Consider the following 20,052-nt stretch of genomic DNA (forward strand, 5'->3'; position numbering starts at 1 on the left):
CTCGCTCACGGCCGCGCTCCAGCTCACGCTGCTCCGACTCCTGCCGCCGCTGCTGCTGCTGCTGATGCTGATGCTGCTGTTGGGATGGTCTTGTTGGCGTTGATTCCTCATCGGCTATGTCCAGTGTTTCCTCGGTGGCAGTGCGTCGTCTGTCAAGAGAAGTTATTAGAGTTATATACAGTTATTTTATAGCTCACAGTTGCGGCCTGGCTCTGGCTGTGCTGCTGGTGCTGCGCTCCCGCTGCTGATCCCGCTTCGCCGAGCTGGTCGTGCGCTGCTTCGGCCGTCCACGACTCTCGCTGCGCCTGTCCCGCTCATCGCTCCGATCGCTTCTGTCGCTTCGCTGTCGTCGCTTGCCCTTGCTGCGCGCCTGAGCCCGCTGCATGGCATTCAGGCGCGTCTCAATCGTGATCAGATTGAGTCCCACTGGCGTGCCAATGGCCCAGAGCAGCAGCGTCAGGAAGATGAAGAACGACAGCCCATTGACAAAGTCCACCAGGTTGCGGCACAGAAAGATGCGACTCGCATCGAACGTATCGTAGAAGGGGCGGCACTTGGTGGTCGTATCGCCCAGCTGTGACTCCATGGTGGCTCGACTGCTGGTCAAATAGGTCTTGAGGCTGGCCGAGCAGAGAGATGATGTGTGTACAAGGCAGGCAAGGAAGTATATCATTTCATTACAATAATTTCAATCAGCTCTCAGGGTATTCTTCAGTCGACACACACACACACGCGCACACGCACACAGAAGCATCTCTGCACTCTTGACTGGGTTTGGTCAGTCATAATTGGAAAGTGATTTTGTGGCTCCAGCCGAGACATGTATTTACCCTAACTGTGGACCACACAAGCTGCTGTTGCCACACACACACACTCACACGAAAAGGGAAATGCAATCATGACACTTGGCAAACTTAATCAAACGATTACGACTTTCAATTATCTGATAAAACGGAACAAAAACTATGCACCACACTGGAGCACTGGAGCACTGGAGTTGAGATTGTTTGCTCGTTTGTTGGCTTGCCTCTTGTGAAAAGAGCAACACAACAATAAAACAAACACACACACGCACGCACACACACACGCCCACATACAAGTTGGGACTTGCTCAGCCAGAGGCGTAGGGTAAGGCGTGCTAGTTGAGGTTGCCCCCATTGAAAATCACTCAGATTTCAGTGCAATTAACCCGATAATTTCTTGCAAGTGTGTGCATGCGTGTGTGTGTGTGTGTTGCATGCAGCATGTTGCATGTGGGCTCCCACTTCCACTTACCGCTCAGTGTAGACGCGCGTCAGATTGTGACAGATCTCGCCGGCCTTGTTCTCCAAATAGCCCTGAATGCTTTTCAAGTGATTGAGCGTCTGATTGACCTGCTTGGCCCAGGGATCCCTTTGGAGCTCCAGCGCTGTCAGATGGTAGAGTATCTCGTTCTGCAGATTCTCCAGCGGCTGCAGTATGGCTGCCTGCAAACGTTTCGACCGACTGCCCAGCGTCGTCATGCGAGACGATGTGGCCACGTCCTGAATCTGAAATGCGAGCGATTGCCAAAGGATTAGAGACTACTCGAAGATTACGTTGAGCTTTGCCAGGCGGTTCGGCTTGACCCAAGAGTCGGATACTTAATGAGTGATTTATTGAGTTGGGAAAACGTTTGGCGGAGTGGACATATACTTAGTGGTTATATTAAATCAGTTAAAGCTTCGTATGATTAATGTAAAATACTGATAAGATAAATAATATAAATGAATAAAATAATAATAATAAATAATTGTTATTCAACTGTACGATTCAAAAAGTTTCTTAAATGTTAAACAAGATGACTGTTTAATAACAATAAGTAATATTAAAACAGTTAAAATATGTAATTTAATTTTAATTTTATTTGACTTCAGCTATTGTTATTTTTTTTAAATTTATTTTTCATTAATTATTTTTATTAAATTATTGATTGTGACATAGCCGCTGATTTGTTTATGTTAAGTATTACCATTTTTTTTTTAAATAATTTTTTTTTTAATATTTAAATTTCATTTTTTTTATTTTTATTTTTTTTTGATATTGTTTAGCTGATGCATAAAATATGTATTAGTTTTTAATTATTATTACTAGAATTATTTAATTATTATTTTGCTATTAATATTATTTTTGCATAAAGATGATTTTTTAAATTATTTTGTGTCAATATTATTTTTTTATTTTAATTGTATGATTTTGTAAACTTGAATTAGGTAATATTTAATTTTTTTATATTTATTTTTATTATTCATTTATTTTTATTTATTCATTTCTTGAGTTTTTTTTTACATATTTATATTTTTTTATATATTTATTTATATATTTTTCATTCTTTTTTTAATTTGTTTTAGAACATTCAACTTTTTGTTTATATTTTATAAAAATTTTTATACATTTTTTTAAATATTAACTTTATATATTATGTTTTTTTTTATTATTTATAGAGCCGATTTATTTTTAAAACCAATTTAAATGCTTGATATACGCTGCCAATTTCATTGGAAACCCGTTAAATCAAAATTTGTTTTATGCGCACAAAAAATTGCTTTTACTATAAATTACATATATATATATGTATATATTATATAAATGTGCAGCTCTTTGTATAAATGGACATGTGCTAAAAGACTTAAATGGAAAACGATTTATTGCTGTTGTTGTTGTTGTTGTTGTTGTTGTTATTGTTGTTCGCTCACCTGAAGGGCGACACGCTGCATTTGATCAATGAATGTGGCCAAATCCTTTTCGGGCGTGGGTGCGCCAACACTGTTGCGGTATGTGGTTAAATTGAACGCGGATGTTTGCAGCATATTCTCCAAAATGTGCTGAATCGACTGGGTTAACGAGAGCAGCGTGCGCTCCGATACGGTAATGGCATCGATGGCTGTTGAGACTTTTGGGAATTGTTTTAAATCGGCTATTTTTGTGGTATTAACGAACGCATCCAATTGAAAGACATTGTACGATGCTTGATTTTGTTCGCAGCCCCTGATTGCGTATACGCCGCGTGTTGCCAGTCGCCCATTTTAGTGAATGTGTGTAAGTGTGTGTGTGAGTGTAGTTATGAGTTGGTTCGTTGCAAAGAAATGTCAAATAGTTTTTAGTTTTCTTCATGTTTGCTTTTCAGCTTCAATATGCGTTGCGTTTCGGGTTCTACTTATGGAGCCAAAAAACCAGATACACTCGCACACATCAGCACGGCTAGCTGGCAGTTGCATTCAAGGGTGGGCGTGCAAGTGGGCGTGGCTGTGAGCGAGCATGGCCCATGCGGTCATGCATATTCTGCATTGGGGCGCATGTGTGCGTATTTGTATCTGTGCAGATAATTGGAATTGGGCTTAAAATTTGTGGCTACAAGGGCTGTGGGCGGTTGTCTCTCTGTGTGTATGTGTGTGCGTGTGTGTGTGTGTGTGTGTGTGTGTGTGTGTACGTGTTTGTGCTCTCGTATGCTGCGTAAAATTAAGTGCCATGCGGTGGCTAGCAAAATTTCATTGGGCTTTCAAAACTTTGCGGCCGGTTGTCCATATATGTATGTATATAGGGGCATCTAAATTCTATGTAGTCTTTGGACTCAGTGCTCTGCGGTTGTGAATAATAAGAGTGCTCAACAGTGACGCAGAATTTGATGGCAGGTCAGGTCTACTTGCGGCACACATACTGCTAGTAGTTCGCCAAGTGCAAACTTCTGATAGTGCTCTCAAGAAACTTTGCATAAGCTCTCGATAGTCAAGTGTGGCTAACAAGCGGCTTTGCGACAATCAATAGAGACGCCCATTGGGGCGGAGGGGACTTTACATGGTTTGGTTTCTCGGAATTGAGCCGTCAATTGTGTCGATTTGGGCATCAACTAACTTGTCAATTGCTACATACGTATATATAACAGATATGAGAGTAGTTGAATGGAATAATAAAATAATAATAATTGAATTGAATAGTACACAATAAAAGAGGAAGTACGTCTAAATAATAATAATAATTGAATAAGTACATGAATGGGATGTAGCTGCATGACAAAAGCTGAATGCTATGAGACTCGATGGAAGGTGCATTAATAAAACTTGTGGAAACATTGATCATAACTTGGTTGGCTATTCGTTCAGGAAATAAAAATAGCCCCATGAATGCCACTAAAACTGTGGGCCAACTCTTTTAGTGAATGTGACAAAAAGAAAACTTAAAAATGGAGTTTTGGAAGCTGCCTGACAAAAGCTGAATGCTATGAAACTTCTTTATGCTGCATCAATTCCAAAGACTGGAACTTTTGGAAATATTCGTCATAATTGCTCGCCAAGTAAGTGACGTAGCTTAATATATCTGTATGGGAATGTATTCAAACTGGGGTCAAACTGCTCTATTGAATGTAGGAAAAACTAGAGTGAAGGCAGTTGCATGACAAAAGCTGAATGCTATAAGACTCGGTACATCAATGCCAAAAACAGCATATTATGTGGCTTGCGTAAGCTTTGACTTAAGTTACATAAAGCATTTTAGATCTATGCATAATTCTAATAATCTATCAACACATCAAGACATCAGTTTATCAATCGATTTCGATAAGTAATATTCGTTAACCTTCGATTTCGATAACTCTAACTATTTGACCTCGATAGCTCTCGTTAACCTTCCATTTCGCTAACTATTTATCGAGTTCGATAACTATTTATGGAGTTCGAGAACTATTTGTCGTCATATATGATACCTGTGGAAATATTAGTCATATTTGCTTGAAACTTGAGTTACGGCGGCTGCCTGACAAAAGCTGAATGCTATGACACTCTATGGAAGGTGCATTAATAAAACTTGTGAAAACATTGATCATAACTTGGCAATAAAAATAGCTTCATGAATGCCACTAAAACTGTGGGCCAACTCTTCTAGTGAATGTGACAAAAAGAAGACTTAAAACTCGAATTATGACAGCTGCCTGACAAAAGCTGAATGCTATGAAACTCCTTTATGCTGCATCAATTCCAAAGACTGGAACCTATGGAAATATTCGTCATAATTGCTCGCTAAGTAAGTGATATAGCTTTATATATCTATATATATATGTATTCAAACTGGGGTCAAACTGCTCTATTGAATGTAGGAAAAATTAGAGTGAAGGCAGTTGAGTTACGGCGGTTGCCTGACAAAAGCTGAATGCTACGACACTCTATGAAAGGTGCATTAATAAAACTTGTGGAAATATATTGTGATCATAATTTGCTCGTTCAGAAAAAAAACATAGTCCCATGAATGCCTCTGATACTGTGGGCCATCTGTTTTAGTGAGTGTACCAAAAACTATAGTTAAGGTAGCTGCATGACAAAAGCTGAATGCTACAAGACTCGATGGAAAGTACATCAATGCCAAAGATTGAACACTATAAAGCTTTTGCTTATCCTCATTGCTCACGAAATAGAAAACATAATCATATGATATACAGAAATAAAAAATGCCCTTAATTTAGGACTTCTATCGAATTGGCGGCAGAAGCTAAATGCGATGAGACTGCATGACAGAAGCTGAATGATATGACACTGGACGGATGGTATATTAATTAAACTTTCAGACAGACAGACAGACAGGCCCTCAGCGCGTCGCCCTGATCAAGAATATATATACTTAGTGGAACCTAGGGCAAGAGGAGTTGGCATATTGAGAGCTACCTAAATACTCATCCGTCTGGCTGGTCAAGGAAGGTAAGTATATTTTGTGCAGGGATTGGTGGGCTATCAAAATTACAGGCACGTACAGTATCAAAGTAATTGGATAAGAGAATTCGTTACTTGAGTTGATTATGGACGTACAGTATCGGAGGGGCTTATCTGGAGAGGTCTAAGTACACGCATATTAGTGGACATGGTTAAGATAGAGAGAGAGAGAGAGAGAGATACAGAAAGAGAATCCACTCACCTGAGCGCTGTGCCCAGACTGACATTAACCACAGATCGATTGACGCCAGCTGGACGTAGCAGTTCGCCGATGATGCCCGTCTGGGGCTCCTCGGCATAGACATAGCCGGGCTTATCGAATAGCTTACCCAGCATCTCGTAGTTGTTGGTGTTGAGAGAGCGGCACAGGAAGACTTCTGTGTTGCCGCCAACGGCCAGCGAGAAGACGCCGTAGAAGGTGAGACAAATGCTGGCGATGCATATGATCAGGACAGCAATGAGAAATACGACGCCCGATTTGACATTCGACTCGCACAGGAAGCAGCAGTAGGACATCAGCATGAAGAGCATCACCCAGACGATGACCAGTGCTGCGATCCAGCCAATGCTCCAGTAGGTGTTCGCCCATGCCTTCAGCTCATTGTAGCCCGGCTCCAGAGCTGGCCACGTGCGCTGTAGCCGCTCCAGCAGCGCATTGATTGTCGACGTTAGCATCTGAGCGTTCGCCGTCGTCCTGTGCCGGATGCTGGCCAGCTGCTCCAGCGTGTCTGCGAAACAAGTTTGGCAATTCAATTAGTGTATTGTGTAGCCCAGGTGACAGTAATTAATATGGTGTTAAACTTGGACCAACATGCATCCTGTCTTGCTATCCCACACGCTGTGTGTGTCACGTGTAAATAGCACATGCCACACACACACACATGAAACGTGTTGGCTTTGGGCCCTTGTCGTGCGCTATTGATTGAGTTGTACATTTAAATTGAACCCATAATCGAGTTTGTGTTCGAAAAGGTTTATGCAACTTGTAGAACTAAATGTAATCAAGACTGAAGTGACAATGAAATAACTCAAAGTTCTCAGCATCTGCATTATCTTAAGTGTCTTTTGGGCCAAAATGATTTTATATCTTGCCTGCGTTATTTTGTTTTACCTCAAGTTCAATTTTTGTGAATTTTATATATGAAATTTATGTTTACAATTAATTTTTCTTTGTTTAGCTAGAAATGTTGTGTGTTGAATATTTATTTTACAGTTTTATTTTTTACTATTTTTCTATTTTACTATTATTTTCTATTTATTTTTCATTGCCATTAAAATTTTTTAATAATTGTAAATATATATTTTTGATCAAATTTAAATATACAATAAATATAAATATGAATAAACATATTCCCCTTTTTTTTTTTGTTCATCAAAAAAATAGTGTTCAATAAATAAATACTTAAATAAAAAACTTGATTTTCTTGAGCTTGTGTTAATAAAACAATTTATAATCCAATGGCAACTGTTACTAAACATTTTGGCAATTGGAATAACTTAAACAACTGTCAAAATATATTTAAGTATCTCTCTTGCTTGGTCACCCAGACTCGCTTAAAGTTTTCTATTGAAAACTTTCTGAAAATAAAAATAAATTGAATAGAAACACCAATAAAAAAGCAAAAATTCATATGAAAGCCGTAAGTAAGCCAGCTTTATATCTCTGAAACTAGCTGTAGCACACGCACACACATACACACACTTTATCTCTCCTCGAGTTACATTTCTAGCAAAACTCTGCTATATTTATGCCTTGCAAAAAAAAAAAAAGCAAGAAGAGAATCATTTGATTTGTCACGAGTTTTGATTGGACTTACAGTTGCGTTCGTATGCCGTGTCGTGTTTGACTTGTTGCGGGAAATTGCTGAAAATGGAACGTGAGACGCCAACTTCCGATGTTAGATTCTTGACAGTGGCACCAAATTCAATTTCGCCCAAGTAGCGCATGCGAAAGATGCTCTGGTCCTCTTGCAGCTAACAAATTGCAACGAGGCGAAATTTTAGATGGCCGCGAATTAGTCCACGGTTGCAGTTGCCGTTGCATTTACAGTTAGCACATGAAATGGAAAGGGAAAAATGGTGCAGAAATTAAATGGGAATGAAGCGACAATCAAGCTGACTGACTCAAGGCACACACCGTCTTTAGAGCGTCCACGAGGCCGTTCTCCTCGAAGCTGCGTATACGCAATGTGTCGCAGAGCGGACGGTCCCGGTACGTGCACTGGCGCTGCAGCACGGATAGCTGGATTTGCAGCTCCTCCATGCGGGCGGCGGCCTCCTGCGACAGCTTTAACGCCCGTCCCACTGTCTCCTGCAGCATGAGCACGCGATAGATGAGCTCCGCATTGGCTGCAACAGAATATATCCCACGAAAATACAATATTATTGTAGCATATTTATTTTGGGGCCGAGCGGACGGTGCTGACTGCGACTAAATTACACATTGTGCGCGCACATAATGCAGCTGTCCTTCGTGACATTTGTGCTTGTGCGGATGCGGATGAGGCCTGCCAGCCAGCCAGCCTGCTGAGGACTGCCTGAGCTTCACTCGTGCTCGTTTATTTGCCAATAGCTTCCGCCTAATGAAATTGGCCGCAAACAATTGTTTCACTCCTCCCACTTCAATATACATTCTGATATATTAATACGATTCTCTTGGCTGTCTCAAGACTCTGAAGATTAAAGCGATGTAGCTGGCAGTTGGTACAGGGAATAGTTTGAGGTTTAGCTAACTATGATGGCTGCTATAAAGCTGAGGCATGATTTACTTTAATTTTTAAATGATTTACTCTGCCTTTGCATCAACTTTTCTTTGCTTATTTCTGCTGACAACACTTTGCCCTATTATTGCGATAAGTTTGCACTTCCGTATACAATAAAAAATATCAAAAGTATGTAGTACAAGCGGATTTGGGTCAAGTCCGAGTTGGACGCATTGAGGCACACAATGGCTGTGGAGCTGTAGAGCACTTAACCAATAGACAACTCACCCAGGCTAAGTGTCGTCAATGAATCATATGCCAGTTCGAGGCCAGTGTGTGCAGATATTTCCGCTTGAATTGGCTCGCCAAGGAGAACATCCACGTCTATGGCAAAAGAAAAGAAAACAGACCGTAAATTGAGTTCACATGCGAGTGCTGGAGCAGGAGCAGGAGTAGGAGGAGGAGTAGGAACAGTCACTGCAATAACTCACAATGCAATGCATAAAGTTTTTAGCATAATACATGAATCGAAAACTATAAAATGTGCGCGACGTGGTTGCCCATAAAGTTGGCAAGGGAAAAACTTTTTTGTTTGTAGTTTTGTGTGCGTGTGTGTGTGTTGGGCACACCCACTGACCTTCCAGATCCTTGACGACTTTCTCAACGGAAACATGAAAGCCATTATCCAGTTTGTGTTTGATTTGTAGATGGGTATCCTTTAGAAAGACCTCCACATCGTGCACAGCCGACTTGACCATCTCCGGCGTCATCTCGATGCGCGACGCAAGGCGACTGTTCGCATAAAATATGCTAAAGTCGCTCAGCCTGCAAAGTGCCATTAAATTGAGTTGAGAACTCTCCGGCTAGACAAAAACGAAACTTTCCCATTTGGCTGAGACACCTACGTGAGCAGTATGAACACTATCCAGAGTGTGACCAGGCCGGCGCTCTTGCGACAGCGCAGATTCTCCTCCAGCGACTCGTCGCGTATGTGCACCGATGCGTTCTGTATGAGATCGAGCTCATCCTGGGTGCTGCGACGACTGCAGCACCAGGCGCAGGTGGCTATCAATGGCACCAGCGCCAATATTGCGAAAATACTCATCAGCGCTATGAAACCGGACTCGATTTTAATTGCCTGCGGCACACAAACAAACATTTTGATTAATATTAAAGTACAGAGTGAGTACATGAACGTATATGAAGTATAATAAGCTTTACTTACATTCATGGTAAAGTCGACAAAGCTGACATTTTTGTGGAGCACATCGCGTATGGAATCTGCAAAAAAAAAAAGTATTAAAATAATTATTTACTATTTAAATAGTGAGTTCAAAGGTAAAAAATATTGCACAATTATTATGTGTATATTATTATTATTAGATTTTTTTTTTAAATTTTATTGTTGAAATGAATCCAAAAATCCCTTTATCACTATTAAATGTATATTTATATGCACATAAAATTTTATTTATAATTAAAATTAAATTAAATTTTTTAACAAATAAAAATTAAATATCAAATTTATGCACATATTTTAAAAGCATTCAATTTATTTTTGACTGCATATTGTTATAAAAAATAAATATAAAAATATTTAAAAATATATATAAATAAAAAATAATAGCAATAAAAATTACATAATAAATTATAGTAAGTAAACTTTTTACCCTAATATAATTAATAAAAAAAAAATAAACAATATTTTTATTAATTATTAAAAAGAAATTAAAGTTTGGTAACTTTTGGCAACATTTGTTTTTAAAAGAAAAAGCATATCATCGGTAACACAATTATCATAAATAATATTCATAATAAAAAAAATAAAATAATTAATTAAAGTAAATAAACTACTTACGATAATATATTTAATAAACAATAAATAAACAAACTATTTAAAATTTTTAAAAATAAATTTAAATTTTTTAACCATGGCTACGATTCATTTTAAAAGAAAAAACTTACAACTAGTAATATTATTATTATAAGATTTTCTACTTTTTTTTATGCATAATAAAGAAAAATATCGAATAAAAATCACTTTGATAATATATATATTTTTAAAGCTCTTTTTATTATGGCTTATCACTTATTTAATTTGATTCAGATGATGGCTCAACGTATTCGGACTCCTCGTTCATGTGCTGAATGACCAGCACATTAATCAGATTCGCCTCGGCCAGGGTGCGCGTATCGGTCTCGTGCAGCTCATGCCGTGGGAAGACAGTCATGAGCAGGAAGCTGTCGGCGGCGTATTGGGGTCGCGCCGTGCGCAGGTAGCTGTAGAGATCCCCCACTTGGTGGGAGGTGTTGAAACGTGCGGCGACGCGACTGCCATTGGCCAGACGAAACTGTATTGTGGTCGTGGCAGTCTGTCCGTTTAGCTGTACCGTCTGCTGGGCGTCATCTTCGTGCCGCTGCTGGCGCTCCTCTGGCGATAGCAGTTGGCTTGGCCGTGCGCCCAGCTCGAGTTGTGGCGTCGGACTGGCCAGCGGTCGACCGTAGCCCATGAACTGTTTGCGCGACAATTCGCGATACGATTCGTTGGTGCGATCCCTCACACTCAGCTCAATGCGCTGGCCGAGCTCCTGCATCTCGTCCGGGAAGTCGCCGCGCATGATGGCGCGCAGGAAGCGCTCGTTCTCAGGCACCTCGTACGGTCGCAGCGTGCCATTGTCCAGCGAGAAGCCCTCGGACCACAAGTGCAACACCACAATAGTTCGCTCGTGCTCCTCCAGCTCTGAGTCCGAGTCCGTGTCGACGCCAGCGTTTGACTCGCGTGCCGGCGGCGGAATAATGGGATGGGCGCTGCCCAACCGCACGCCATGGCCCCAGGCACGCAGACTGCGATCGCTGTCCGCTGTGGTCAGCGCCGGCGTCGAGTCATCGATGATCACGCGCTTCGACTGCGTTTTGCCACTCGGCGGCGGCATGGAGCTGTCGGAGGCGCCGCCAAAGTACGCCTCAGGCTCATCCGCTGGCCGTATCTGATGGCTCAGCATGCTCTGCAGTGAGTGGAACTCATGGACGGGGGGTATGGTTTGGCTGCTGCGCTGCTTGGCCTTGTCGTCCTCATACTTGATGCTCGCCTCCTCCAGCGCCCAGTTGTTGGCTGTCAGATACTGACGTGCTACCGACTCCTGTACATTGTGTTTTCTCATAAAGCTTGCCAGCTTTTGCTCATCGGACATCTGCGGCTAGCCAGCTAGGGGCTTCTCCTTCAATACGTTGACCGATTTTGTTGATAAATAATTTGTCATTAATTCATATTGTGTGATTTTTTTTTTTCTTTCTAACCAGCTTTCTCCCAGCTGACTTTGCTACAATTCTTCAACGCTTCAAAAATTTTATTGTGGTAGAGCCGGCGCGGTGACCAGCATATTTGATAAGAAATTCTGCCACACCATCGCGACCTACGACCCACGGACTGCAGACTAAAATCGTGTAGTACACGGCGTAGTGTTTGTACGACTAAGAGCCATAAAATATACGCCAGCTGAATTTAGTGTCATAATTTAATCCAATGTCGTACAGCGTACAGCATTCACAATGCGAACAGCTGCCGAGCAGTGACCATGAAAATCATTCACAATGGGGAGGCGAATGAAGTTGAATCAAGGGACGTTGGATATTTTTCTGTAATATCCTTATATATAATGTGAGAAGAATACGGTAATAAAAATAGCAAAAAATAAAGAATTCTATGCAAGTTTCGCAATATTTCTTTATGTACTTCTTTTATTTATTTTAATGGATATACTTGATATTAATATATATATTTTTTTGTATTAATAATAAATATGCTCGCTACAGTTTCATAATTCATATTTCTATAAATTTTATGTTAATTACTTTACATTTAATATATCTTTTTGGTATAAATGATTTGAGTATGTAAGCATAGCCCAAATAATTGCTTGGCAGTCAGAGACCACACCACACCAACACAAATACACACACACACATAAGCACACACACAATAAAACCCTGAATCTTTACCCAGAGTCGCCCCACAAACTTACCAAGCGGCAATTCTTCGGGCGTGATAAGCGATAAAAATTCACTAACGTAGGTGAATATAAATGGTCCCGGCGCAATGTCCATGCCTGGTATGCTGTATGTAAAAAATGTGGATGTTGTTGTTGTGGTTGCTGTCGTTGCTGTTGCCTCAATTGTTGTTGGCGAAATTGTTGTCGCTGGGCCACTGGACATTGCGGCGGCCAGCGCTGTTGTTGCTGTTGACGAGAACATAATTGTTGTTGCGGCTGGCGGTGGCAGTGTTAGATTACGTATACCTAGGTCCATCTTTGGCCGCCTCGCCTTGCCTCCGTGGGTGACCGCAGCTCCCTATGAGTGTTTGCCTCTGAAATGAAGGAGGAGGACAATGAATGCCTGGTAGCCCAACAAGAATGGACAACATACAAGCATACACATACACAAAAGGGAGTGCAAGAGGGAGAGAGAGAAAGAGGGAGAGAGAGTTGAGTTAGTGGTTGGAGTATGTTGTAAAATATTTTAGGAATTTTGTGTTCCAATTATGTATTCATATTTATGCCCCAAACCAGACGCTAGTAACTCACACGGCTTATATGACACACACAGGAATATATATTAATAATTATTACGCTCATAGGATATTTTCACATATTTATTCCATGAAATTAATTTACAACTAAAGTTCCTTGTGCTATTTAATAAACTGAACAGCAAGAGAATGAATTCCTGCGTAGGCCAAATATTTTATATGAGATTTGATAAGGGCTGCCTTAGGATGAATATAGAAAATATCATGAAAGAAGATATAGCTATAAATAGCTATTACATAGAAGGGAAAAGATACAGACAGATACAGATATAGATACAGATACAGATACAGATACAGATACAGATACAGATACAGATACAGATACAGATACAGATACAGATACAGATACAGATACAGATACAGATACAGATACAGATACAGATACAGATACAGATACAGATACAGATACAGATACAGATACAGATACAGATACAGATACAGATACAGATACAGATACAGATACAGATACAGATACAGATACAGATACAGATACAGATACAGATACAGATACAGATACAGATACAGATACAGATACAGATACAGATACAGATACAGATACAGATACAGATACAGATACAGATACAGATACAGATACAGATACAGATACAGATACAGATACAGATACAGATACAGATACAGATACAGATACAGATACAGATACAGATACAGATACAGATACAGATACAGATACAGATACAGATACAGATACAGATACAGATACAGATACAGATACAGATACAGATACAGATACAGATACAGATACAGATACAGATACAGATACAGATACAGATACAGATACAGATACAGATACAGATACAGATACAGATACAGATACGATACAGATAACAGATACAGATACAGATACAGATTACAGATACAGAACAGATACAGATACAGCTACAGATTACAGATACAGATAAGATACAGAGATACAGAGATAAGATACAGATACAGATTACAGATACATCATACAGAACAGATACAGATACAGATACAGCTACAGATAAGATACACGATACAGATACGATACAGATTACAGATACAGTACAGATACAGATACAGATACAGTACAGAACAGATACAGATACAGATACAGAAGATCAGTTACAGATACAGATACAGATACAGATAAAGATACAGATACGATAAGATACAGATACAGATACGATACTACAGATACAGATAGATACAGATACAGATACAGATACAGATACAGATACAGCTAAAGATACAGTACAGATACGATACATATACAGATACAGATACAGATACAGAGTACCAGATACAGATACAGAAACACGATACAGATACAGATAACAGATACAGATTACAGATCAGATACGATACAGATACAGATACAGATACAGATACGATACATAGACAGATACAGATACAGATACAGATACAGATACGATACGATACGATACAGATACAGATACAGATACAGATACGATACAGATACGATACAGATCAGATACAGATACAGATACAGATACAGATACAGATACAGATACGATACAGATACAGATACAGATACAGGATACAGATACAGATACATATACAGATCAGATACAGATACAGATACAGAACAGATACAGATACAGATCACAGATACAGATACAGATCAGATACAGAGACAGATACAGATACTATATACAGGATACAGATACCGATACAGATACAGATACAGATTACAGATACAGATAACAGATACAGATACAGCTCCAGATACAGATACAGATACCAGATTACAGATACAGTACAGATACAAGATACAGATACAGATACAGATACAGATACAGATACAGATACAGATACAGATACATATAAGATACAGATACAGATACAGATACAGATCCAGATTACAGATCACAGATACAGATACATATACAGATACAGAACAGATACAGATACAGATACAGATACAAGATACAGATACAGATACAGATACAGAAACAGATACAGATACAGATACAGATACAGATCAGAACATATACAGATACATATACAGATAAGATACAGATACAGCTACAGATACAGATAAAGATACAGATTACAGATACAGATACAGCTAAGATACAGATACAGATACACGACAGATAACAGATAAAGATACCAGATACAGATACAGATACAGGATACAGATACAGATACAGATACAGATACAGATACAGATACAGATACAGATACAGATACAGATACAGATACAGATACAGATACAGATACAGATACAGATACAGATACAGATACAGATACAGATACAGATACAGATACAGATACAGATACAGATACAGATACAGATACAGATACAGATACAGATACAGATACAGATACAGATACAGATACAGATACAGATACAGATACAGATACAGATACAGATACAGATACAGATACAGATACAGATACAGATACAGATACAGATACAGATACAGATACAGATACAGATACAGATACAGATACAGATACAGATACAGATACAGATACAGATACAGATACAGATACAGATACAGATACAGATACAGATACAGATACAGATACAGATACAGATACAGATACAGATACAGATACAGATACAGATACAGATACAGATACAGATACAGATACAGATACAGATACAGATACAGATACAGATACAGATACAGATACAGATACAGATACAGATACAGATACAGATACAGATACAGATACAGATACAGATACAGATACAGATACAGATACAGATACAGATACAGATACAGATACAGATACAGATACAGATACAGATACAGATACAGATACAGATACAGATACAGATACAGATACAGATACAGATACAGATACAGATACAGATACAGATACAGATACAGATACAGATACAGATACAGATACAGATACAGATACAGATACAGATACAGATACAGATACAGATACAGATACAGATACAGATACAGATACAGATACAGATACAGATACAGATACAGATACAGATACAGATACAGATACAGATACAGATACAGATACAGATACAGATACAGATACAGATACAGATACAGATACAGATACAGATACAGGCTTTGATAAGTTTACTTTTATTTATTCATTTAAAGTTCCTTTAAAGTTGTTTTCGCTTTGTAGATTTCACTTAAGGAGGTTTTTACTCTCACTTTCATTTAGTTGCTGCACATATCTTTTATTTATATTCATTTTAAGCCATCCTTAAGTCGAAAACACTTTAACACTCTTAAGTCTTACATTGAATAGACTCAATTCGCACAATTGCCTGCCTTGACCAAGTTCGCATTTCATTTAACTTTTCAACTATTGTTGCTGTGGTAGTTGTTGTTGTTCGGCATTCGCACTGCGTTCCAAGGTGCTGCCCCAAATTTGGCTCGATACGTATTCACGGCACGACGCCAAGTATTGTCCCTGAATTTGTGGCGCCTTGAATTGAATTTGTTGCACTCGTTAATTCTATTAATTTCATTTTTCATTTATTTGTGTCTCTCTTTAGTTGTGCTGTCTTTTGGTCTTTCAATTGCTGTCAACATCGCCTCTGCTGACTTTCACTGTCTTCAACATAAGTATATATATGTATATATATTCTATATCTATTGTACTTTCTTTATTCACGTATTGTTTTGGCTGTTGTCTGCTGCTGTCTGCTGTTGCTGTTGCTGTGAGTGCGGCAACCCCGAAGCCCCTCAATGTCCGTTCGGCAACTCTTTTGCCATTTCCTTGACAATATATGCTGCAGTTGTGCTGGCCAATGGCCATACTAATTGCTCTCCACTGGGATTTGCACTGCTCGGAATTAGAGCAAACCAATACGAGCGAAACTTAAATAGTCTTGAGCTCGAAAGTGGGTCATTAAAATGCGATACCCCAAGGCAGGGCATGGGCACTAGAGGCTGAACACACTCACTCTACCTTTTCTCTCTCTCTCTCTCTCTCTCTCTCTCTCTCTCTCTTTCTTTCACACTATCTCTCTTTCTCTAGCTCTGCCTGCGTCTGTGCGATTATGTGAGCTCAATGGACACAAGTCAAGGCGCTCGAATTGCTTGCCAAGCTCTTCTGAAGGCAACTCGATATGCAATGCGCTGAAAAGTGGACATGTAGTCGTTGTCGTTGTTGTTGTTGTTGCCATTGTTGTTAGTGTTGTTTGCTGTTATTGCATTTGTTGTTAGCATATTAGTTAAAGCCGTTTTATGATAAGTACTGGCTGTGATGGCATGAGGTGACAAAGTTCATGCCTGAGGTTAGCACGAAGCGAAAATGACTCCACATGCGCTTAGGCTTAGGCTCTGCTAATTGCTTAACTCCATTGAAATGAACATACATACAGACATATATGCGATATGTTTGTGTGCACAAGACACATAAATAGCTATGCTTTGGCTAAGTGAAGCTTATGTGTGCATTAATTATATCATAATTTAAATGGAAAATAATGGGCAACATCGTTTGAGTTTAGAATTACTTTTGTTAAATTTACTGAATGGGAATTACACAAGTACGATGGAGTTAGGCACAAATGTATGAATTTGACATGAAAATGTTATGAATCGGTGGCAGTTTATAAGAGCTGGGACAAAATAAATCTGTAGTTGTGCGCAAATGGGAAATATCTCTTTGACTCTGATGACAGAATGATGACAGAATGGAAAATATTGTCTAAATGCCTTTTGTTAATTTGGGCATTTATTTATTTATTTTTTATTTAATTATTTATTATCCTAATTGGTTTTTGGCATACATAGTATATTTGATATAAATTTATAAAAATATATAAAAATTGTTGGTCCCCTTGGCGTATACTTGATATATTGCATATGAAAACAGCTTATCTATTTATGTACAAATTCCAACTACACAACAAAAAATCAGAATAAATATATATGTATGTATATATATGTACAAACTCCAACTACACAAAAAAATAAAATAAAAAATAAATAAATATACAAAAAAAAAAAAAAATAAATAAATCATCGAATAAATACTCAAAGCTGACTTATCTAAAAAATTATCTACTACTATCTGCGAAATCTGCATTCTTGCTCAATTGCATATCCACACCTATAACAATGCAGTATTATATATGTAAATATATGAAAAATTTATTAACTTTGTTAATGGTTGAATTTTAATGAAGCTTTGTCTATTATTTGCACATATTTGTGCTGTGTTTGCTCGTTAAACTAGGCGCATCAACGTGTCAATGCGTGTGTGTGTGTGTGTGTGAATGGGTGTGAATGAGTGTGAGTGCAAAACGGAGTCAACGATTTTGATTTTCTTCACGCTCCAGTTGCAGTTCTTGCCAATGCGCATAGACTTACTAATTAATAAATTATATGCTAAATCAACTTACCGTAATTGATTGATTTCGTAGCCTCTCTCTCTCTCTCTGTCTCTTTCTCACACACACACACACTTTGTCTGTGCTTCTTTCACTATATGTATATTTAGGTTGGCTTTTAAACGTTCAGAATTCCATTTCTTCTTTTTGTGATGTTTAGCAAAAACTCATTAAAATGTAAATTCCAGCAATTTATTGGTGTTTCATTCGTTTGCGCGTTTACTTTATAAATTGGTGCGAACACATCGTAAATAAAATAACTGCATCGATTACAGAAGTAAACATATTTTTGCTGGCATATGCAGAATATTTGCTCCGTGTTTGGCTATTCACAGAATTGCATATTTTGCTGCTGTTCAGATATTTATTTATTTGTATTTTTTTATTGATTTTTGATTTTATGATTTGTTTTAGCTGTCACAATATAGATTTTTTTTATTACGAATTATTTGCAAATATTTCAGTATCCTGGGACTGTATATGGGTGTATATAGTATATGGTTTATATTTAACTATATATATTATTCTATATTGACTGGCACAAAGCTCGACACGTTTTACAATTTCAAGCGCCCTCACAAGACTGAACTGCAAATGGCCCGAAGCCCAAATAATCGCCAAAGAAAACTTAGAAATTCTCTTTAGTTTATTTTGTGGCAACAGGCAGCAGACAAAGCCCGGCCAAAGCGTGTGGTATGATTGTCCATAAACAGTGGTGAATTCCATTCTTACATTTCATTTCGCCTCACCCAATCAGTACGTGTAGAATCTGAGCGAATCTGGCGGGTAGTTGGAGAGATGAGAATGGTAGTTGTCTATATAGATATCTGTTTTTAGGGAGTGTGAAGGTCTTTTGCATTACAGTTGTAGTCTACTTCTCCAAGATTTACTTCTTCAAGATCTACAAATATATATGGTTAATATAGGTTTTAATCGATTTCATGGAATCGCAAAGTATATCAAATAATCAAATTGAAAACAGGCCTGACTTTAGGTCATTGTACACCTAGATTCCATTCTGTTTATTCTTATTTTATACTATTTAAATATGCAAATATGCTCAGTATTTAAAAATTTTTAATATTAAATATAATATGAAAATAAATAAACACAAATAAATAATAAATAAAATAAATATAAAAAATATATAGTACATAAAAAATATGTTCAAATTTTATAAACCAAAATTAAATATTAAATATTTAAATATATATTTTATACTCTGTAAGCCCCGCAGCTAAATTGATATATAATAGCTCTGTAAATAATAGAAATTTAGTAAGTCTTCAGAGCTGCGAACTAAACTCGACTTTTTTGCAAATTAGTTAGACTTTAATCAGAGTTTCATTGCTCGACTTTGAGCTCGCAAAATGTTTTAAGAAGTTGATGAAAAAAATCGATGGTTTTTTCCAGTCGCATTTATGAAGTGCTCACGTCTGCTGGGTCTTTGCATAAAGCACTCGAAAATTTTGTTTTTAAAGTGGCATCAACGCCAAGCCAGACAAAGTTTTTGCCACGCATTCCACTGACAATCTCTCCGAGGGCCTGTGGAGACTGTGTGGGCTGTGTGGGGTGTGTGGGGTGTGTGGCGGGCGACAGTATGGCTGGGGTAACTCAGTGCCGTTTCTAACATATTGTCACAGGCTGCTCACAGCGTGTGCCGAGGTTCGCCTCACCAGCAACGCTGTGGCTCGGCGTAGGCAATGCCTTTCAATG

At 38.5% G+C, this 20,052-nt stretch overlaps 2 protein-coding genes across 2 annotated transcripts; both read right to left on the minus strand.

Annotated features, from left to right (window-relative positions):
* Positions 1 to 193: 193 nt before the first annotated feature.
* Positions 194 to 18,930, minus strand: LOC108654932 (prominin). Its single transcript, XM_018106546.3, has 12 exons — positions 18,349 to 18,930; positions 12,439 to 12,779; positions 9,642 to 9,697; positions 9,322 to 9,554; positions 9,054 to 9,241; positions 8,705 to 8,800; positions 7,852 to 8,063; positions 7,532 to 7,688; positions 5,917 to 6,442; positions 2,715 to 3,006; positions 1,276 to 1,529; positions 194 to 620 (listed from the first exon to the last, which is right to left on the minus strand). The coding sequence occupies exons 2-12, from the start codon at positions 12,719 to 12,721 to the stop codon at positions 194 to 196; spliced, it is 2,724 nt and encodes a 907-aa protein (XP_017962035.2). The 5' UTR covers positions 12,722 to 12,779; positions 18,349 to 18,930.
* Positions 10,470 to 11,738, minus strand: LOC108654935 (UBX domain-containing protein 2B). The gene has a single exon (XM_018106548.3). It carries the CDS (start codon positions 11,605 to 11,607, stop codon positions 10,510 to 10,512), a length of 1,098 nt encoding a protein of 365 aa, XP_017962037.1. The 5' UTR covers positions 11,608 to 11,738; the 3' UTR covers positions 10,470 to 10,509.
* Positions 18,931 to 20,052: the final 1,122 nt, after the last annotated feature.

Source organism: Drosophila navojoa, chromosome 5, assembly GCF_054131105.1.
Source record: "Drosophila navojoa isolate 15081-1374.11 chromosome 5, UAZ_NAV_1.0, whole genome shotgun sequence".
NCBI lineage: Eukaryota > Metazoa > Arthropoda > Insecta > Diptera > Drosophilidae > Drosophila > Drosophila navojoa.

Excerpts from the sequence above, each read along its gene's own strand:
- LOC108654932 (XM_018106546.3), bottom strand. The coding sequence starts at position 12,721 with ATGGACCTAGGTATACGTAATCTAACACTGCCACCGCCAGCCGCAACA. Across the intron at positions 8,801-9,053 it reads AGTCGTCAAGGATCTGGAAG|ACGTGGATGTTCTCCTTGGC; the intron begins GTCAGTGGGTGT and ends CTTTTGCCATAG. Across the intron at positions 3,007-5,916 it reads AGTCTGGGCACAGCGCTCAG|GGGCTGCGAACAAAATCAAG; the intron begins GTGAGTGGATTC and ends ATACGCAATCAG.
- LOC108654935 (XM_018106548.3), bottom strand. The coding sequence starts at position 11,607 with ATGTCCGATGAGCAAAAGCTGGCAAGCTTTATGAGAAAACACAATGTA.